This window comes from Aquarana catesbeiana, linkage group LG02 (assembly GCF_042186555.1).
Source record: "Aquarana catesbeiana isolate 2022-GZ linkage group LG02, ASM4218655v1, whole genome shotgun sequence".
Lineage (NCBI taxonomy): Eukaryota > Metazoa > Chordata > Amphibia > Anura > Ranidae > Aquarana > Aquarana catesbeiana.
In genome coordinates this window covers 55731996-55754712 of record NC_133325.1, presented here as the reverse complement: position 1 = coordinate 55754712, position 22717 = coordinate 55731996, and the positions used below count along the sequence as shown (strand labels likewise).

Here is a 22717-nt window from a genome sequence, read left to right as displayed (position 1 = left end):
TTTTTTTTTCTTTATGTATTACTGCTAGAGCTGGTCCCCTTTGAAGCAGTTATCTGGCACATCTATTCTCAACCTAGCTTTTGCAGTGGCACATCTGAACCCTACTGGACTGGATATTGCGGCACTGGTCTGGAAATAACCTGTGAACAACCTAATTTACTTTGGTTCTGGGCCCCTTTAAAATTCTGGTTTTCCACTGTGGAAGGTGTTAATGCTGTAGGACTGAGTGCTGGTATCTTCCACTGGGTTGTGTCGCATGCTCTGTGCTCTTTCCTGCCATTCAAAGTCAGAGACCCAGAAGTTTAGATCTTCAGTCCATTTCTGCTGCCTGCTGACAATGAATGTGGTGACCTCTGGCCATACAACCCTTATTGGCTACCATCTGTTTGGGTTTTGCTTGTACCCTGAGCCTTACATTGCCTAACCGCCCTGTGGTCACAACATGCCTTCAGGATACAGAAGGAAAAGTCCTGCTGTAGCGTGTGCCCCAAGCTTACACAAACTGCTCTGGTGCCCACTGATGCAGCCGACCCATCTTTGGAGCCTTTCTTCACTCTTTCAGGTGTGGCTGGTTCCTTCAATTTGGTTAATGTACTGTGGAACTTGCCTAAAAAGCGTCTGCTTTGCTTGCTCTTTGTGGGGGCAAATCTCTTCGGCTCTACTCTCAGGTACTATTCTCAAGGATGCTACTGGTGGCAAGAGCACCCATCCTTTCAGTGGATGAAGCCATAAAGATAGACTGAAAAGGCTGCACTCCTGCTGTCAGTCAGTGTCAAGAAAAGTCCTATTTGTTTTTTACACTCCTGCAGCATCCATGTCCAGACCGACCCCCCCCCCAGCAGTTCCTGGTCCATGCACAGGGTCTGGGTCTGGGGCTCAAAGTGCACCAAATTCTCACAAGCCTTACTCTGCATAGGCGTTCAAAGTGGAGGTGCGTTTTCCAACTTTTTGGACAGCTCTCATTTCAGACTTTAGTGCAGGAGGGGGTTTCCAATGGCTGTTTTTTGCCCTGTGTTTTAATTAAAACTTTCCTGTGTCACTACACTTTAGCAGATCTCCACAGAGCTTTCTTGGGACTTCTGGATCAGGTTGCTGTTGCCCAAGTTCCTATGGTGGAATGTTTTCAGGGGAGATACTCTACACTGTTCAGTTCCCAAATCCTAAGGGGCATTCATGGACATGGCAAAGGACAGAGTGTTTTACCCACAGCAGGAACTTCAGACTCTTTAAATTTCAGGTTCGAGCTCCCCAGTCCAAGAGTCCATCTGACTCACTTTTCACAAAACAGGCCTGGGTCTGATGATGGGTAAGTGAAATGTGCAGTACTAATATGCTGTCCTTAAAGTGAACTAAGACAGTATTTAGACAAGGTGCACAATCTAGATGAACACCTTGAATAAGAGAAAATGAACTTTTTAAGCGTATACAAAAGTGAATGTACACTATAAAAAAGATATAAAAAAAGGCTCATATAAATTATTGAGAGAACATGAGAAGACCTAACATTCAATGTATGTATTAAATTAACATATCTCTAACATATACAAAACAATCATGTGAAAAATAGAAAACAAATGATGCAAAAGTCCAGAAAGTGAAATGGTTCAAAGTCCATAAATGAATGAACATGGTGACATAGTGACTTGAAATATAAAATGTTTGTAGACAAGATTTGCCACCAATAGGTATGAGGCTTACCAGAAGGATTGAACCCAAACAGGCATACACCTAATGAGTCAATTGAGCTTGTGGTGTAATACACCAAGGGGAACCAGCATCAACATACACGACCTGGTTGGGGATATAAGCTCCTGTGGTCCCTCACAACAATACTTCTAACGAATGACCCTATGAAGGGGTAATGACCGGGGACTGGATGAGTGATCTCTCTCGTATGGTTTATAGAAAGAAGAGTAGAGAGACCACATAGTGTAATTCCATTTCAGCAAAAAGATATTATGTAAAAAGGAATACTCACATTTGTGAAGATAAATCGCTTGATATAAAATATGGATTGTGACGCAGTGGCAGCAGAGCCCGCGGTGGCAGCAGAGCCCGCACTGACGCATTTCATCTAATAAGACATCTTATACATTCACTTTTGTATACGCTTTAAATGTTTTCTCTTATTCAAGGTGTTCATCTACATTGTGCACCTTGTCTAAATACTCTGTGTTGGTTCACTTTAAAGACAGCATGTTGGCACTGCACATTTCACTTACCTATTTTTCACTGTGCAAACTGATCTTTTGCTGTGGCGGCTGATACCTTACAACCCAAAGAGACAGCACGGTATATCCATTTTAATTTTACACCTGGGTCTGATGATAACTTCCTTTGGAGTAGCCCTGTTTGCCCAGTTTTTACTCCAGATCTGTACAACACAACATTCTGTCAATGTTGGGCAAGTCAGTCCAGTCCCTGGACAGACCTATTCAGTTGGCACTGTAGACAAATTTGTCACTGCCTTGGTGGTCCAGGAATCAAGCTCTGGATTTGGCAAGGCCCTTCATTCTTGTCTTTTTCAAAGAGCCTCACAATGGATGCCAGCTTGTTGGGCTGAGGAGGAATACTGGGTCTGTCAGTGTAGGGGACTTTGTTGTTGAAGTCTTACCTTCTGATCAGCATCCTGGGGCAGTTTGGCTGTCTGTGCATCTCTGAACCATCTGCTGGGTGGTCATCTGATCAGGACAGAGTCAGACAGCACCATGACAGTGGCGTACATCGACAATCGGGGGGAAAAAAAGTCTTGCTGCAACAAGAGAGGGTAGATATGATCCGGTCAATGGCAGTTCTCGTCCCAGACTTGTCTGCCTTTAACATCTCAGATGTAGACAATTGGCAGACGGACTTCCTCAGCTGGCAACATCTGGACCCAGAGGTGTGGGCCCTTCACCTGGAGGTATTCCAGGACCTGTGTGGGAGGCATTGGGCTTGATGCTGTGGTGGCTCCATGGGATCAATACACTTCTGAACCTTTTTTTCCTTTTCTGCTTTGCAAGATGGAGGGCATTCCAGTGATCCTTATTATTCTGGATTGGCCCAGACAGATGTGGTACTCCAACCTGGTAAGACTGTTAGTGGATGCTCTGTAGGCTCTACCAGATTTTCTAAGTGTTCTGTCTCAATGACCTTTTACCATCTTGCTTCATGGTCACTGGCTTTAGTGGCATCACTGTTTTTTAAGTCCAGGCTCTGGGAGACGGCGGCGTCTCTGAATTGTCCATTTTTATGATGCTAAAAACTTGTCTACTTCCGGCAATGTCTACCTTGGGACTTGGAAGATATATTTTACGTGATGTGAGTTTCAGCGTTTCCACCCTAGGATCTACTCTGGGATGAATCTTCTCCTTCCTGCAGCTGGGGCTGGACTAGTGTTTTGAATTTCAGCATGTTCACGGTCAGGTTTCTGTTCTTTCTGCCTAGTTTCATAAACTATTGGTCCCATGTTCCTTTATTAAAACCCTTAAACGGGTATTCTCCTATGTAGCTCCCCCTGTTCATTTCCCTGGGAATCCATGTGTTTTGAATCCTGAAACAGCCATTTTAACACATTAGTGACATTTCTTTCTCTACAAAATGTGATATTCCTTGTCCTTACCTCTGTGGGGAAAGTTTCTGGACTGGTAGCTTATCCTGCAAAAGGATGAGGGGGGGGGGGGGGGTGTCTTTGCTCTGGAAAGACCTTACTCCTAAAGTGGTTTCCCCCTTTTGCCTCAATCAAGACATCTGTCTTTTGCCCCTCTGTCTGGCTGTAGGTCACCTAAAGAAAGCAGAGTCAGTAATGCTTCCAGAGAAGATCTTTTAAAAGGAGAGGTCTGTACTGAAAACATCTTTGTTTTTCTTATGACAAGTCTAACTAATTTTGATTTATAGCTGTCAGATTAAAGATTTTTATTCAGGCATAATGAAAGATGCTGCTGTAGGATATACTCAATTCAGAATGCCTTATTTAATTGTATCCTACTTTTGCTTAGCTAACCACTATTGCACATCACTGGCTAGTGCACATCTTTACTGTACAATCAAAGCTTTTAGTGGTCAATGCACAACATGCTTTCAATGCATGATCTATTATATAGTAGAACATCATTTATAGAAGGAATCATTTTTGTTCCAAAAATAGACATTATCAATACATTGCAAGTTTGCTTCTGATCATTGTTGCTGTCCTGTGAGAAATGCTTAGAAACATGTCCTTGGTTTACCATATGCTTCCTGTTCTGCAGACCCAATAGGACATGCTAGCGTTAGAAATGCTTTAATCACCAAGTTAGACCCCAAGTCAACACTTTAAATGTAATGTTTCCCCCATGCACAGTTATAGAAAGGAGTTTCTTTTGTTACAGATAAGAAGCCAGAGGTTGGATCTCCTGAAGTTTCAAACTCAAAGCCAGGTAAGCCAGCACTATCAGAGAGCCCAAGTGATACGTCGTCATCTAAAAATGATAAATATGAGTTTATGGTCATGAAGGCACAAGATGAATCCATAAGTAAAGTTCTAGATTGGTTTAGCAGAAGTTCTGAGATAGGGGACAACTCCCTGTCTCCTGTAGGTATGCTACAGCCATCAAAAGGGACTTCTTCAAAAATACTTATTCAGACAGGTGGGAATAAAAAGGAATCTGGACCCAATGAAAATGACTTCAAAACTTTATCTGAACCGACATCTTATCTGGAGAGTCCTAATACTGCTGGGAAACAAAAGTCAAACTTGTCCATTTTAGGTACACAAAGTGAACTCCCTGCAACAGTCAGTCTTGTAGAAGATAATGGTGTTCCATCTGGGCTAATAAAGTTCAGTTCTGAAAATGGAAGTCCTTTACAATATGGTAACAGGGGGGGTGGATCTGGCAAAATATCGAATCAAGAAGCAAATACTATGCAAGATAATGGACAATGTCAAGAAGCAAAATACCTGGATATTTCTGAAGTGGGCAAGGAGGGTCCAGGTACTGAGGTATCCAAAGTTACATTAAAGCAGAACCGAATACCTGTAGCTACTGAGTTCATGTCTAATCATCGGATACCTGAAATGGTTGAGAAACCTCATTCAAGATCATCTTTAAGCAGCACGGATACCAATAATGACCAATCCGATATAAAGAATGATGAACTCTTGACACAAGCCAACGGCATAGAAAATGCCTCCCCACCAAGAGTGAATAATTCAAATTTAGAAGCTGGAAATTGCTTGGAATTTGGTAAGAGTGGCAGTGGATCTGGCAAGACGTGCTCACCCAGTCAGGAAGTTTCTGAAATTAAGGAGCCAAGGCTGTTAAGCAGCACAGATACCAATGATGACCAGTTAGCTATAAAGGATGGTGAACCCTTGACACAAGCCAACAGCATAGAAAATGCCTTCCCACCAAGAGTGATGAATTCAAATTTAGAAGCTGATAATTGTCTGGAATTTGGTACTAGTGGAGGTGGATCTGGCAAAACCTCTTCACCCAGTCAGATTTCTAAAGTTAAGAAGCCAAGGCTATCATTAAGCAGCACAGATACTGATGATGACCAGTCTGGTATAAAGAATGATGAACTCTTGACACAAACCAGCAAGAAAAATATCTCTCCACCAAGGCTGATTAATTTAAATCTAGAAGCTGATAATTGTCTGGAATATGGTACAAGTGGAGGTGGATCTGGCAAAACCTCTTTACCCAGTCAGGAAATTTCTAAAGTTAAGAAGCCAAGGCTATCATTAAGCAGCACAGATACTGATGATGACCAGTCTGGTATAAAGAATGATGAACTCTTGACAAAAACCAGCAAGGAAAATATCTCTCCACCAAGGCTGATTAATTTAAATCCAGAATCTGATAATTGTCTGGCATATGATACGAGTGGAGGTGGATCTGGCAAACCAGTCTCCCCCAATCAAGAAATTCCTGAGGTTAGAAAGCCGAGGTTGTTGTTAAGCAGTACAGACAGCACTGATCATGATCTGTCAGAAACTGAAAATGTTGATTTGCTTACACCAGTCCATGTAATGGAAGAAGAATCTGTTCCTCCTGCAAAAATTAATCCTGTTGAAAATCCCTTGGACTTGGGGAAAAGTAAAGGTGGAGCTGACAAAATGTCTAACCAAGCAGCAGACTATATGCAAACTGATCCACAGCTTAAGGAAGTAAGAAAAGAGGTGTTTGATAAGGGTGAGGAAGAGTTAAAGGGTGAAAAGGAATCTGACTTATTGAAGGAGGAACCTCCGATTCAAAGAGTGGTTGAGGCAGAAACTCTCAATATGGATACTGAGAATAGACCACTAGATGGTTCACGGCCTGAGAACATAGAATATATAAAAATATTAGAAGTTCCTCCAAGTCATGACACTGTAAAGTTTAATGTTCATCGAAAAGTTAGTGATATAAAACAGCTTTGGGAAGGTGACAAGTCAGCCCTGCCTGGAGCTAAGACTTTTCTGAGCAGCAGCAAACAAATGCTAGGTCCAAGTGAGATATCCATTACTCCACAGAGCAGTTCAATTGAGAGTGATGATCGGAGCAGCCCAAGCCTTGTGACTTTTAAAAGGGTAACGGTGGAAGAGGAGGAAGAGAATGCATTGTTGCCTGTTGATCAACTAAAGTCATTTTGGGAAAATGAGAAAAATAAAGAAGTGCTAAATGCTAAGCAGCCAGATTGTTCTTTGGTAAAAAATGGCAGTTTGGATGCAGATGAAGTGTCGGCTCTAGCAGAATCTAGATCAAAATTCAAAAAGAGACATACGTTCCATTCTTTTTTTGAAAATGAACAGAACACCAGTACTGGTAAAAATCCTCCAGGTAGAAGTGTGTCCCTAAGTGAAAGTAGTAATGACAATCTAAAAGACAGAAAAAAATCAACCACATTTCAGAACTTAAGAAGCTTCTGGAATGTAGACCATAAGGCTAACCCAAATGATAGGGCACTCTCGGATACTAAAAACAGGCAGTTTAGGTCTAATCCTGATTTAAGCAAGGAATCATTTGTAGCCAAGATAAAATCTAAGCTAGAATCCCAAAGTTTAGAGGATATTCGAGAAGACACACCAGACACTCATCAGGTTCAGCCAGTTAAAGATGTATATAATCATAAAAATAAGACTCCTCTTTTGAGTACATTTACTAGGCAAAAAAGTAGTGATAATAGTTTAAGGAATTCTGTAGAAGTGCAGGAAAATGTTTCTGTCTTTCAAGACTGCAACCCAATAGAATTTACTTCAGTATCTGAGACTCAGACCAAGTCAAAATCCCCATTTGAAGTCTCTGACCATAAAAAAGAAGTTTCTGAAGTTGTAGTTAAATCTGCCCAAAGACCAGAAAAGGTGAATGAATTTAGTCTGAGGTTGCAAAAGTTGAGGGATGAGTTTTCTGATAAATCATTGGAAGGGACCACCTCAGGTAATTTTGAGTATAATCCGAAGAATGATGAAATGGCAAATAGGGATGTAGAAAATCAAAACCTGACAGTTAATACAAATGGGGAAGGAATGCCTCATAAAGAGAGTGAGCGAAGGCAGCCTCTTGTGAAACAAATCGGGTTAGATGATGATTCTTCTGTAGGTGCTGAGGCTTTTCATTTTCTAAAAAACTGTAATGGGAGGGATAATTTAAAAAATGACAAGGCACAAGTTGATAATGGTGAACAAGTTAATGAGACAGTTGAAAGAACTCTAATTCCACCACCAAAGCATTCTGCTGACTTTGATAGGGGACTGCAAAAACTATATAATGAATTGTTGGAGGTGTCACCTGTTTCAGAAGTTAAACTAAGCCAGAATGAATTTATGAACACACAAAGTCCTGAAGAGAACTTTAGCAAAGTTTTGACAGTTTCTTCAAACAAGATTAAAAGCAATGATCAAAGAAGTTCATCATTCCAACAGCCTATTGTAATAAATCTCTCATCAACCAAGGTGAATGTTGGTAATGAAGCCACAGGTAAACACAGTGTTAATCTTGATGAAGAAACTGGGACTTCCATCACAAGAGAGTGTGACCTTACTCCAGCAGAAAAACAAGAGTGTAAAAAAGAAATCGAAGAGAGGATTGACATGCCAAAAGTTGTGCCCAGAGCGCCATTTAATTACTTTGATGAAGGACTAAAAAAATTGTATGAGGAGTCTAGAGATTTACCTGCAACCAAACCAGTTTCAGGCTCTCTTCAGGCATTGCCAGCTAAACAAGATTTAGTGATGCGTGAAAGTGTAACCTCTGTTTCTCATGCTCTGGATATTTTAGAACAGGAAATTGGAGAAACAATTGGGAAGGCTTCGGCGCCGACAAAAATATACCATGCTAAAAGCTCAGAAAAAGATCAAAAAGAGGATGTGAATGATGAGGAAGAGCCATTCATGAAAAATGTGCCTTCTAATCATGTGACTTCAGAAGAATCGCAGCCCAGATTTAGTGAACACATTGTGGCAGAAGGCACAGTTTCTGAAATGTCCCCTAAAGGAAAAGAAACTTCAGTGGAAGAAAATGTACAATCTCTCCAATATGAAACAATCCAAGAATCTCCTTCCAAGACAGATTCACCTTTCACAGATATGCGGCAGAGTTCATCCATGAAAGAAAGGAGCAACTCTTTGCATAAAAGTACACTGGAGCTATATCTTGAAGTTCCATATCGAAGAGAAATGTCCAAAAGTATGGATTTTGAGCTTGGCGGATATGTTGCTTCTGATTTCGACAAAGATGGATGTAGGTTCTTGTCTTAATTCTTACAGCCTAGCTCTACAGTATTTATTGCATCATTAATGCTATTTTTGGAAATTTAAACTTCTTATTTATTTATTTATTTTAACAAAATGTAGTTTGCAGTTCTTTTCTGCCTTCAGACAAGTTGTTTGTTTTTGTGGGTTTTTTTGTCATTTGTGGTGGTGTGTTTTTTTTTTTTTTTAACAGGTAATTTTAAATTCTAAGGACCCTTAGTAATTCACATTGCATTAATTGTTTCCTGTATAATGTATAGCTAATGTATCTATTAGCTTTACAATTAGCCTCCACCTCCCAAAAGACTAGCGATGCAACAGGGTATATGGGTAATGCCACAAACTAGCAAATTAAAGTTGTCTGAAGGTGGAGACCTCTTTAAGTGTCTTTAATTGGTTTTGCTTCTAGCTATGGTGAGGTTTCATTTATGAAGAGTTTTTTTTCACGAAATAGTGGTGTTGTTCATTGCATGAAAGTAAATGTCTCATTTGTTTCCTACAGTTTTGAAAATTTAAAAATGTGAAAACTGCCTTCCTGCTGGGGCAAGACCACTTATTTTTTTTTTCAGTACTCTTTATAACTGGTCCTCATTGCAGATACCATGAGCATCCTGAGTGTGTTTTACCTGTTTACGTTTTTGTACGGTGCTCACCTGCTTTGTTTTATGACAGGTATGGACGAATCTAACCCCATATTGCGTGCACTGAAAAGGAGCGAAGCTAAAATGCTCAATTTCAAAGCTGTACAGGAGGTGTCCCCCACAAGTACAAGTGAGGATGTAGCATGTCTGCTACCTCTTAAGGCCATACTAAACTAGCTAACATGCTTTAAGCACCCTCTGCTCCATAACACTAACCCTCCGTAGAAGACCAGGAGTCCCCTGGATGACCTGGCACTACGTATTTTGATGGTACCAGAGGCATTTGCTCTAAGCATTTATCGTAAATCCTCAGTCACTCATCACTTTTTGGGCTGTAGATGACAAAGGCTCTGGTCCCATCCCTTATGACTAAAATAAAACATTATGCATGTTAAAATGTATTATATGAGCATAAGACATTTTCTCAGTTGTACTACAGTACATTCAATGCAAATGGCCATGTTTAAGCTTTGTCATGTGTAACTTGTGTCTGTAGTTTCTGTGGTTCCACCAAGTACTTTTTAATTGCCTTAAAAGGTTTGTTACTGGTGTGTTTAAAATGCTGACTAAAATGGAAATCTATCCAAACTGGATTCACATAAAAGAGGCGGATGTTGGTATAGCTTTGATCCCCTCTTGGGTCAAAAACCCTATTGGGAAGCAAGATCAATCTTTGCCTTTGGTCCCCAAGTGCCACCATACCCAAGATCTGGGGTTCTTAACTTTAAGTTTTACTGATCGCCAAAGGATTGTCCAGTATGTCCTTTATTTCCCCGTCAAAATCCTCATCTCTAGTCCTATTGGGTGTGAATTCAAAAGATGGCAATTGCTTGGTTTTAATTTACAAATTATTAGATCAGAAATAATCCAAAAGAAAATCCCATATCATAAATATATTTTATATAAAAACTGCACACCACAAATGGGTGAGATGGCTACAACCTGTTTTGCTGCTGTTTACTGTGCACTCAAAACAAGGAATCCAGGTCCAGTTGCTGACCCGTAGTACTCGCATGTCATTGGACTCAGCAAGTTAATGTCTCCACTCTAGTTTTAGGCTCAGCAATTTGGGAACCCATTCCCTCATCATTGAGCCCCCCCATATCGCTGCTAACAACCCCTGTCCTAGAGAATGATGTATACAACTGACTGCCACTGTAGGACTTGTAAAAGGGAGACTCTGGTTTGCACAGATGGGAAGGTTGAGTCTTAGACTGAAGGTTTTATTATGTAGAGGTCATATACACAGTCGCTGAGAAAATGTCTGTATTGCCAATTTTTGAAATGCATGGCTGTCCTAAACAACTTTTTGTCTTCTCTTGTTTCTTGTTGTGAGGTATGCGGTGTTAATGTGAAGAATTGTTTATTTACATAAGCATGCATTGCAGCTTAACTCTTCATAATGTTGTGTTACATTTCTGGATGAGTATGAGCCATAGCTGCCACTACAAACTGGGTTCAGTTAAACCACACATTGAATGTATCTTCACTATACATGAGAATTTTTCGGTTGAGTCAATCCATTTGTATTTATATTGCTTTTTGTTAAGCATTCTAAAGTATCACATATGGTTCAGTTGAACTCCGTTTGTGGTGCCAAATTCGGGCTGCAGCTGTATAACTTGACAGGGGCAGCAACTTGGCCTCGTGTCCCACTGGTCCAGCTCTAACCTGGATTACAGATATGCTTGACCTGCAATTACTTGGAAAAAGCTCAGATTTGTTATATTGCTTTAGGCATCGGTGTGTATGGCTGATTTTGTTCCTAACCAAATGTCTTTGAGATGTATCAGGTCCTGGATGTGGATAGCTGAACCCCATGTGCCAGCTCCACTGCTTCCCTTTCAACAAGGCTGATCTATGAAAAATTTAGCAAACTGAACCAAATGCAAGGCAGTTGTAGTCTTTCGGGTTTCATTCTTCAAAAGAACTAAAGGATTGTGATTGTCATTGGTAACCACTCCAGTGTTTACCCAGTTCAGAAATCCATGCCACTGATGTTGAAAGCATTTTGGTATATGAACACACATGGCTGGGAGCAATGGTTTTCGGTGCTTTGCTCTAAACACTAGCAGCCAAACAAAAATGAATCTCCTAAAATATTATAACGCCTGATTGACTGTGTCATTTATAGATTAATTAGCTGCCTAGTGTGTGCTTGGAATGGTTTTAAGTAAACAAACCTGTTGAGAGATAGATATATATAATGAAAATGTGAGATCCGTTTTCCCACAGACTGAAAATATGTGAGATCAGTTTTTCTCTGTTGGGGATGTATGTATCCTTCTATTCCTTATGGTGAAGAAGTGCAGTAAGTATATCAATTAGCATTTTGGTGCATACAATTAGGAAGGTATTTTGACCTTTGGTGGAAACTCTGGCTCTTCTAAAGCAACCCTTGTAAAGTGTACCTTGCTCATATTCTTCTACCAAGAGAAACTCCCAAAGTACAACAATTCTGTAGCTGCTAAAAATTGTTTACCTTGTAATATAACCCTTTATATCCCCGGCTTATTATTGTAGCAGTTGGCCAGGTAAGTTTGTACATCCTAATAGTTTGGATTGCACATTTGAAGAAAGCCATCTAAAGAGAAAATATGTAAGTTGTTTTTCCAGTCGCCAAGGAAAATCTATTATTGTGTCATCACGTCGTCACTTAAACATTAAGCCATTTTAATGATCACAAATATGTATGAATACATCGCCTCATGGTCAAGGGTAGACAGCATAGCCTTCCTTAAGGTCCACCAACCAGTAGCAGAGAGCAGGACACAGCCCTGACTTATAGGGTTCCTTGTAAACTTTACTCTCTCCCTGTCCTGCCAAGACGGGGATGCTAAAGGATCAGTGGTTGGTGTGTTTTTGTTTTAAATTTTGGTTATTTTTTTGTTTTATTTTCAGGCAGTTATTAACTGCATTTTTTTTTTTAATTGAAAATATACTTTTAATGTAATGCGTATACTACCTGCTTTTTAACCTGGGCCTGTGCCCTCACTGTCCAATTATAAGATGAGGGCAGGGAGGTGACCTGAAGGTATTGCTTAACTGCAGTAAAGAAAAATCAAGTCTCCAACCTGGCTTTTTCGTGCGGTAGAACCATGTACATAATCTGCCCCTATATGCGTATTTCACCTGTGCATTTATTTAGCAGTTTGCCCGGGGTTGCGTTTGGTTATAATCTTCCCTTCCCGCACAGAACTTTTAAAATTTATTTTCATGCATATTTGTGACATTTTAATGTTTCTCACCAAAGTTCACTTTTTTTTTTTTTTCTTTTTTTTCTTTTTTGTAACTCCTAATTGTATAATGTGGTAGTTGTGTCTGGTGTTAGGCTGTGGATATGTGCTAACGTGTCTATGTCCATTCCTTCTAAATTAATCCAACATTTTCTTTACATGCAGTTTTGGGTTGAAATGGAATTCTACGGAAACGGCTAAATACAGTTGAAATACACATACATTCACTCTCTTGCCTGCCAAAGGATTCTTTACAACTAGCTTTGACATTATACACCTCCTGGTACTGTGTACAGCCAGTAAGGTTACTTTACTACTTAGCGGATCTCCCTTGTGCTCATTGGACAGAAAAGATTATGCTTATTCTTTATCCTATGAGCAGCCTGAAGGGGAAGAGGTGACACGGGCAGCTGAATTTCAGACTCAGTGTTGTCACCTACCTGGCTGTGTATCATGTGAGGGTAAATCACAAGTTTGGGAGCGCAAATCCATTGGCAGAGAAAACTACATACCTGTATTTCAGTTGTATATTCAACTGTTTGCCTGGAGTTCTTCTATGATTGTGTTGTGGTTTTTGTCTTACTCCTATGCTCTTTCCTGGACAGATCAATTAAATTCAAGCAGTCCAACAGAAGATATTCCAGGTACCTAATCACTTGCATGTGTGTTTTCTGCTGTTCTTCAATGAAATATAAATTAGAGCCCTTGCACACTGGGGCGGTTTGCAGGCGCTATTGCGCTAATAATAGCGCCTGCAAACCGCCCCGAAAGTGCCGCTGCTTGTATTCCAGTGTGCAAGCCCCGAGGGCTTGCACACTGGAGCGATGCGCTGGCAGGACGGTAAAAAAAGTCCTGCCAGCAGCATCTTCGGAGCGGTGAAGGAGCGGTGTGTATACCGCTCCTTTACCGCTCCTGCCCATTGAAATCAATGGGATGGCGCGGCTATACCGCCGGCAAAGCGCCTCTGCAGAGGTGCTTTGCGGTGGTATTTAACCCTTTCTCGGCCGCTAGCGGGGGGTAAAACCGCCCCGCTAGCGGCCGCATACCGACGGTAAAACGCCGCTAATAATAGCGGCGTTTTACCGCCGACGCCGCCCCCCGCCCCAGTGTGCAAGGGCTCTTAAAATGCAATCCCAGCCAAACCTCCATCCAGGTCAGCAGGGACCGGCCAAACTTCAATCCATCTGTCTCCCGCTCTTCTATCAAATGGGCTTTTTGGAAAATTTTCATACAATCTATGGCTGCAGTGCTAATCAGTGCATTTTGACAATGGAGGACTCCCACTGTCGGAATACAATAACAAAGTGGGAGTCCTCCACTTTTTTTTTTTTCTCGATCCGCCTGCTGGCTGATCCAAAAAAAAAAAGCCCTATCTATGCACAGCCTTAGAGAAATCGCCTTGCTTTCCTAGTCTAGTGAGACACGCACTATTTTTTTTCAGTTCAAGAGAGACAGTCTAAGGCTCCATGCACACTGGAGCTCATAAAATGCCGTTTTTTTGGAGTTTGGGCGTTTATTTATTTATTTTTTTAACAGTCCATAAACTACACTCTGTTATCCTATGTGTCCATACACACATGGATGTTTTTTAGCTTTTATCAGCAGTGGAGTTCATGGACTGTTCTCTGAATGCCATAAAATCGCGTTCAAAGTGCTGTTTATCTGACCACAAAAACACGCGTTAATTAGCGTTCGGTGTTCTATTTTTTTTCAATGCATTGTGGGTGTTTGGGAATGCATTGTGGGATTTTTGGAGTGTCCTCTGTGTACTTTTATTAAAAACGCCCATAAACGCTAAAAAAAGCCCATAAACTCTAGTACGAAACGCTGCTAAAAGACCAGCGTTTTCTGCCAGCAATCTGGCATCCAGAAAAGGCTTTTTTGAGCTCCAGTGTGCATGGAGCCTAAAGGTTAAAAGCTTCTGGTGAGGAAACTCATTATGCTCTGACGCCAGTGTTTAAATGTTTGTGAAAAAAAAACAAAGTTTTATAAAAGGTTTAAAAACCTTTAAAGGAGACATGTTTCCAAAGCTCTTTTGGCCATACCTCTCCTGTGGGTCACAGGAGTGCACTCAGTTCTGCACACCTGTTATCTAGATTCAGCCAACAGCAGGCCAAAGCTCGCTGCTGGCTGACGTCAGAGCCGATCCAGACTCTACAGGGATCCCGACAATGTCGGAATTCACCCAGATACCTGACTGCAAGCTGGTTCTGCCTCAACGTGCTGCTGAGAGCCTGAGCCAGCTGCTTATAAGCCTTCTCCGTAGCCCAGTGAGCACTGGAGGGACAGTGCTCTGAGCAGACCAGAGAACTGAGCAATCGGCAGTCTTTCATTGCTCAGTTCTCATTGTAGAGTCGGCAGAGACAGCTGCAGCATTGGACCAATGCTGCATCCACCTTGGTGAGTATGAAAAAGTTGCCTTTTCCCCCCTTTTTTTTTTTCCTCCAAGAAATTGATTCCTGCCCACACATTCCAGCAGTCTATGCTAGCAGAGCTGAGTAATAGCCACACCCCCTAGCACAAGTGGTCTCTCAGAGACTTGTATTGCAGAAAATGTGAAGGGAGGAGTGTTGGACAAATTCTGTTACTGACTGCTGATTACTGAGTCTAAACTCTGGCGCCTTTTGGACTGCACAGTCGTATTTATACACCCTGGACAACTGGTGTAACCGGAAAGTAAAGAAAACACTGTTAACATGGAGATCATTAGTACAAAGTGGGTCCGACTGCATACCTGTTTCTACTACTTGATCTGGGCTTTAACAGCAAGAATGAAAAGTGCTTTTGTTCTTCTCCTGATACAAAGGGGTTGATTTACTAAAGGCAAAAAGGCATATACAGTGACGTTTCCCAGTTTTCTTTTTTTTTTTTTTTTTTGCACGTGATTGGATGGATGTCAATAGAGCTTCAAATCCATCACCAGGCTTTGGGGCAAATTCCTTTGCAAAGTGAACAGCCAACTTTGCCTTTTAGTAAAGCAACTTCAGCATGAGAGAAGACGCTGGTTGTTGTAGCCAGCAAGAACCATTCTCTTTTAGACACAGATAAATGAGGTCCAGTAAGAGAAGTCCATATGTACATTGATCACATAACATATGCAAGATCTTTTCCATGTAAAATTTCGGTCTCGTCAAGAATAACGTTCTGCATTTGGCTCCTACAGTGAACTCCTTTCCACAAAATCCTGAAAAACTAAAACGACTGAGCCAATCTGTGCCGGCTTTCATTAATGATGACGTAAGTGTGCATTGTTTTTACTTTTTTTTTTTTTTTTTTTTTCTCTTGCGCTTCCAAAATATAATTAATGCCTGTTTAAATGTGCATTACGTGCTCATTCGTGTTAAAAGCCCTTAATAATTTTCTAGTATTCAAAAGTTGTGATCCAAAACTACATTGGTGCCTGACCCCATACAACTTGAACAGTATATAATAGCACCACTAATGGTTTATCGTGTAACGGGGGCCCGAATGTCAGGCGGCATTGGCCAGTTCAATAGAGACCAGGCAACATTCGGCCTGTGTGTACTGCAGTCTGTCAAACAGAAGCTGGCTTCTGTTGATGGAGCATAACCAAAAAAGGTCTGCTGACTGGCTCTCGATCAGCGCTTTCAGCCAATGACTGAGAGCACTGACTGGAGTGTTCTGGTGGGGGAGCTGTCCCGCTGTCAGAACACAATAGTACAGCGATCTCTCCTGCTGTGCTAACATCACATGCTTATTACAGCAGCTCCTTCAGAGCTGTCCGTTTTTTGTTCGCTCAGCCCTGCTGGGTTGAACGACACTACTAGTTGGTACTAGGCTTTAGTCCAAGCATACCGATCTCTGCTTTGGCCAAGCTGCTGTTCTCCACCATTTCCACTGTGATGGATCGGACCTCTTTGCATGCATCACTATGCTTTTTAACTATTTGATCCCAGGCCTGTTAACCATGCTATTATGGACTATGTTATGTCCATTATGAAACCTGTTTGGGCTGGCATATATCTACTGTAATATCTATGACTTCCTCTTTAGGAGGACTAAAATACTTTCAGTATTGGGTACAATCCATGTGATTTTGGCTCAAGTTTGGCTGAGCACCTTCATATATTATGGCCCGGATTGAGTAGTTTGGCCTTGTAGCCATTAACCAGTCACCAGATTAAATCTTTTGTGATTTTCTATTTACGGTTTTAATTATTTTCATGGAATAAACATTTAAAGGTTTGCTGCATCTAATCAGGAAAAATATTTGACCTAAGTAGATCCTATTGCAGTGGCAGACAGTCACCAATTGGCCCCCATGCAAGATCCCCCCCCCCCGCCCTTTTTTTATTTATTAAGATGCTAGTTGTCTGGCTAGAACACTGAACTTGGCTCAGTAATGTTTAAGATGCATTTTTTATTCCAAGTCAGTAAATTTATAAAGTCAAAGTACAGTCAATTACATGCTTCTTTCAAGTAAGGGACAAAGTATGCCCAGTATCCCCATGTGAAAAGTGTGTGTATTTTTTTTTTTTTTTGTTTTGTTTTACATTACATCTATTAAAAAAACTGGATAAAAATTAATAAAGTAGAAAAAAGTGTTGCGGTACCCATAACAACAAATTTGATGATCTAACAGTTCTAGCTAATCTGTTGGGTCACTGTGAGCATGTTTATTTTTTATTTTTTCCCTTCAAGTTTTGATTTTCAAAGCAGATAGTAGTAATATCTTTGTACATGCAGATCAGTTTCACCGGAAATGGCTTGAGAGGGACTTTTTTTTTTTTTTTTTTTTTACAATTATTTTTATTGTTTGAAATACAGCAGTTCAAAAACTAAACAGATATACTTTTGCATATGTTACCTTTTGCAAACAAAAATTTAGACTTTTATGATCATTGTGGAATGAAGATGCTTATGAACTGTTATAATTTGTTTTTATAGGAGTCTGTCAAATTCATCTGTTGCCATTGTTTTTGTATCCATTTCCCTTGACAGATCTGCCATTGCACTCCTGTTCTCATTGTATGTAAATCTGTTGATGTAAGAGAATGAAGGGCTTGCTAACCACTGTTTGTAAAAACCTTCATTGTTGTATGCGCTTTACACGTCTGCATGTATTGCATGTTGCCTTGGAGTAAAACAACAATGTTTAAAACCTTAACATCCTTAACTACTGAGAAACACACTGCATTCTAATTACCAATAGATCTTATAGGATGTTTAAAGGGTCAATTCACTCAGGGCTGATATTTCAGTTTGGCAGAAATGTGATCGTAATTACCACTGGACATTTTTAGTCTGTACAGAAATAAAGCATGGGCACCTTCTGGTAAAGCTGTACATTTTGTATATTGCATACACTGCTAGTTTTCTGAAGCAATCTAACGCTACTAGGATAGGACTTTTGCTGTTGAGAATTTCACTTCAGTGCCCGTTCGATCAGTCATAACAATGTGACCACCCACCATAACCCATCGAGGCATGGACTCCACTAGACCTTTTAAGATATGCTGTGATATCTGGCACCAAGCCATCATGAGCAGATCCTTTTAAGTTCTGTAAGCTGCAAGGTGGGGCCTCCATGGATCAGACTTGTTTTTTCAGCACATCTCACAGATGCTCAATTGGTTTGAGATCTGGAGAATTTAGAGGTCAAGTCAACACCTCAAGCTGGTTGTTGTGTTCCTCAAACTATTCTTGAATTCATTAGACCAGGGCACCGCCTTCCATTGCTCCGGGGTCCAGTTCTCATGCCTGTTGTAGGTGCTTTTGGCTGTGGACACGTCAACGTGGACACCCTGATCAGTGTGTGGCTATGCAGCGACATACGCAACAAGCTGATTTTATTGTTTGTTCTGACACCGTTCCTTTGGAACCAGCGTTAACTTTTTCACCAGTTTGAGCTACAGTAGCTCTTCTATTGGATCAGACTACACTGGCCAGCCTGCTGCCCACATGCATCAGTGAGCCTTGGCTGGCCATGACCCTGTTGCCAGTTTTCCTTCTTTAGACCACTGCAGACTGGGAACATCCCATAAGAGCTGTAGTTTTGGAGTTGCTCAGACTCGGTCATCTAGCCACTACAATTTGGCCCTCATCAGTCACTCAAAGGCTTACACTTGCCCATTTTTTAGATGCCATAGTAGCGCGATAATTGATGTTTACTTTACCTGTCAGTGGTCTTGTTGTTATGACTAATCTGTATATATTAATCTGCCTTTAAAGCTGAACTTCGGGTTTTGTGTTGCTTTTAAATAGTTTGTTTTTGCCAAACAAACTATATCCATTAGCTACATACAGTATACAGCATTGTGTTTCAGCAGCAGTATGAGGACAGAACTGAGAACTACTCAGCCATTCACAGAAAGCCTTGTATTTTTATGAAAAACACAAGGCTTCCGCTGATTGATGGATGACAGCATGAGCTCTACCTCAGCCAACCTCTTCACCTCAGCCAGTTGAAGGAAGTCTTGACTATTTTGTTTTGGGAAAGGAAGTCCCCCGTACTGCTGCCGCAACATAGCGCTGTTTACTGTATTAGGCTAATGTTATAATTTATACAGGGCTGACAGCAGCTGCATTTATTCATGATAATTTTGGACCAGGTTGACACACAAATAAGGGACATTTCAAATGGGCTTTGCCACTCTGTTCAGCAGGGGATCCATGAGCAGATCCCGTGCTGAATAGAATGGATGTCTTTTTTTTTCTTACATCTGTAACCCGTTCAGTTTGTGTACTCCATTTGCACAGTGGACATGGGTGGACACATTATGGTTATATGGGATGCCAGATGTAAACCGACTTGTCTGTTTACATTAGACTTCCTCCAATCCATCACGTTTTAGGTCCAGAGGTTCTGGAGGGGAGGGTTTCCTCAGTGACTTTTTGGATTCTAGTTTTGCTAAAGGGTAAATGGAGGGATAGGAATTGGAAAATGTTGGTACCGAGCCAGGAGCCATAGAGATTGACCAAATGATTCAGAATGTCAGCGCTTCAGAAACTGAAATATCAGTGAGAGATGAAGTGATCCTTTAAAAGAAACTACTAGTTGAAAAATGCAACGTACGTAGTATAGTAATGACAGACAACAGCATTTTGGATAAAAAGTAGTCACAGTCAGTCTTTTAAAAGGGTTTTCCATTCAAAAAAAAGTAGGAAAGCCCTTTGCTTCTTGCATTGCTTATTGTACCCCCTCCAGCCTTAGCTCATCTTACCCCTTATGCCAATATAAAGTGGTCTGTAAAAATGCTCCCACATGATTCCCAAACATACCCAGCCACATCCCTGGTAATTGTACCATAATGAAGGTAAAATTTTGGTGCCAAGGATGCTGTGAGGACCATTTGGGACAAGTAACATGGCGACCATCTTATTAGGTGTTACCCATAGAGGTCATTCCTATAGACAAGATTATCGCCTTCATCATGGCCGGTCTTTCTTTATATGCCTTGATTAGTCAATTGAGTATCTGAAGCTTTTAGTTCAAGATTATTCTATCTCTTACGAAGGAGGGTGGAGCGCCACGCTTGCCTTTTTGCTTTTTATGGAGGTTTTTGTGTATTTTCCCTCCTGTCTCACTCAGCCTTGTTGCACCTCGCTATCCTAATGCAAGTTTATTAGGATGACGACTCCAATACAGAACTTGTGGGAGTTCAGTAGTGGTCTGCAATGCTAAATTAAATCTCTCTTGTGTTTTGAACTCTTCCCCAACCTAACCTGCTACTTCTGCCATGTGTTTTAAATGTTATGGATTGGTAGGATCTCCCCAAGAAGAGAATACATGGACATATGTTAGATTTTGGAAGTATGTAGTCAAAAACAAAAAACTAGTTCATCTGACAGATTTTCTGTAAACATGACACCCCCAAAATACTTCAAAGATTGGAAGAGCCAAGCACAGTGTCCACCTTACCTACCCTCCTTCACAGAATTATGTTTATATGGTACTTTATAAGTGACAGGTGCACCTCGAAAAGTAGGCAGTACACACTGTAATGCTGACATTTGTCTTGTGTTGTGATTGACTAGTGACTCTCTTTGTGTAATGTCTTCTAGACTGATGGCAGGGATACAGACTCGGCATCAGAAAGCAGTTTTCAGATTGGCAGACACAAGAAGAGCCCCAGCTCTCTAACCAATCTTAGCGGCTCCTCTGGCATGGCGTCAATGTCCTCTGTATGTAAAGTGTAATTCTCTGCTTCCACTAATCGCACCTTTTCTTTGCCTCTATGGTATTAATCACTACCATGTTGTGTCTAATAACCATTCACTTTAATACAGCTGTAATGGTAAGTTTAACAGGCTGCGTAGTCAGCACGCCTTTCAGAATAAACGTCAAAGGTAATCGGATGAAAACAAAAGGGCCTGCAAAAATCTTGGTTTGTTCTCATTTTTTGAAAGCAGCCACAGAATGAGTAGAAAAGCCTGTCCCTTGCCTGCTGCAGAGAAGGGACCCTTGCTCTCTGTAATAGCAGTAGTTTCTCTGCAGAGGGAAAAACAAAAACCCCTACTGACTTGTAGCTCTGCAGCCAGCAAAGCCCATGCTCCCTGCTGGTTAGAGACTTGTAGCTCTGACTTAGCAGGGGGTGTTTTAAACCTCTGCAGTGACTCATACGGCAAAGGTGCTTCTCTGCAGTATGCTGGAATGATACAGGATTCTCTACCTAGGATGTGGCAGGCCAAGGCACGCAGTGGCACAAGGAATGCAGGCTGACATTTCTTTCCACCCTCCGTATTCCATGTGTCTGTGCTTGCCTAAGGCAAGTGCTGGGAGCCAGAGACAGGTACTCGCAAAGCCAGTGGCGTCGCTATGGGGGAGCGGCCCGCACTCGGGTGACAACTGCCAGAGGGGTGACACCAGGCCTGCATGTCCTAACAAGAGGGAGCGTACTGACTGGTACCGCTCAGGGCATGTGCCAGCTTTTGTCAGCAAAAGCTGGCCACACTCTCCTGCCCCATAGAATGCCGATCAGTCCAGTGTCCTCCCCAGCCACAGTTCTGGGACCAACCCCCCCCGAGTCCTCCATTCTCTGTCTGACACTGGAGGGCTCTGTGCACGAACAAACTTCTAGCACACTTTTGCAGCCCTATGAGCAGGCTTCCCGGAGGGCACCCCAGTCTCCCCGCCCCTTCGTGCAGAAATCTCCTTCTGAGAGTCCATGGAGTTGAGATGCGACCTCCCATGCTGATCGTTGGCGGAGCTGAAGCGGCCATGGAAAAGTGCTTGGAGGGTAGCCAGCCATAGCAAGCACAGCCAGACCATGCCGGCCGGGATCTAATACCAGCACTACATCAACCTAACCATGCACCATGGTCACAGTGAGTGAGACAACCCCATCTCCCCCATACACATCCCATACCCTATTCTCCCTTGGGACAGGGACCGCCATCTCCCCTGATATCTGACCAGGATGGTGTCACCCCCCCCCCCCCCCCCTAATCCGTGACAGCACACGGATTTGGGATGCACACCGTGACCATGCGCTGCCGGCCCAAAACTAGCCTGCCCTACAGGGCACTGTGGCAGACTAGACAGAGAGCCCAATGCCCTAGGCTGCCCAGTGTCTACTGCTCTGTCCTGCTTTTACTCTGCAGTGGCAGGTCAGAACACTGTGGCAGGCTAAGGGGGGGGGGGGGGGGAGAACCCTAGCGACACCACTGTGCAAAGCACCTGTTTTCTTGCTATCTGCAGTGTCAGGTGGCCTCGCACCAAGGGAGGACTTCCTGCCCGACATTGAAACCAGCATTACAAGGCACCTAGGAAAACGGGACAAATTATTACATGTACTTCTGCCCATCAGGATCTGAATACTGTAAAAACAAAAAACTCATGGGTGGAAAAAGTACATTTTACTCGTACCTATTGGCTTTCATATGGTAAGATCCCAAACAAGGCTGAGGAGCCAAGTCTTGTCAAAAGAAGTCGTACTAGGCTACAGTAACCTGTTTCTTGTGGGCATGAATAACCCAGTTTGTTTTGTCTGTGATTTACTAATGACCTATTTTCCCTCCAAATAATGAAAGAAAAAATAATGAAAGTGCTTGTAAACCTCAGACATGCAATGTGACTATATCCCTCTATAGTGTGTACTTGTCTCAGTTAAGAGCACGAAGTGTCATTTCTGTCTGCTGCTTTGTTCCTCTATCAGCATGAATCACTTCTGACATGTTTTCCTGAC

The 22717-nt window shown here is 41.8% G+C and overlaps 1 protein-coding gene across 15 annotated transcripts in view; it reads left to right on the top strand.

The window, feature by feature from the left end:
* Window positions 1-22717, top strand: part of LOC141126887 (synaptotagmin-like protein 2) — a 129575-nt gene that overhangs the window by 71206 nt on the left and 35652 nt on the right. For 8 of the 15 annotated variants that reach the window (XM_073612927.1, XM_073612937.1, XM_073612932.1 and 5 more), the window contains 5 exons: window positions 4350-4397; window positions 9365-9463; window positions 13175-13213; window positions 15733-15806; window positions 20595-20714. In XM_073612927.1, the coding sequence (XP_073469028.1) occupies window positions 4350-4397; window positions 9365-9463; window positions 13175-13213; window positions 15733-15806; window positions 20595-20714 (380 nt within the window). Of the gene's footprint in view, window positions 1-4349; window positions 4398-4736; window positions 8682-9364; window positions 9464-13174; window positions 13214-15732; window positions 15807-20594; window positions 20715-22717 lie in introns of those variants that run through there. The other 7 variants (XM_073612938.1, XM_073612936.1, XM_073612928.1 and 4 more) reach the window with 4 other exon arrangements.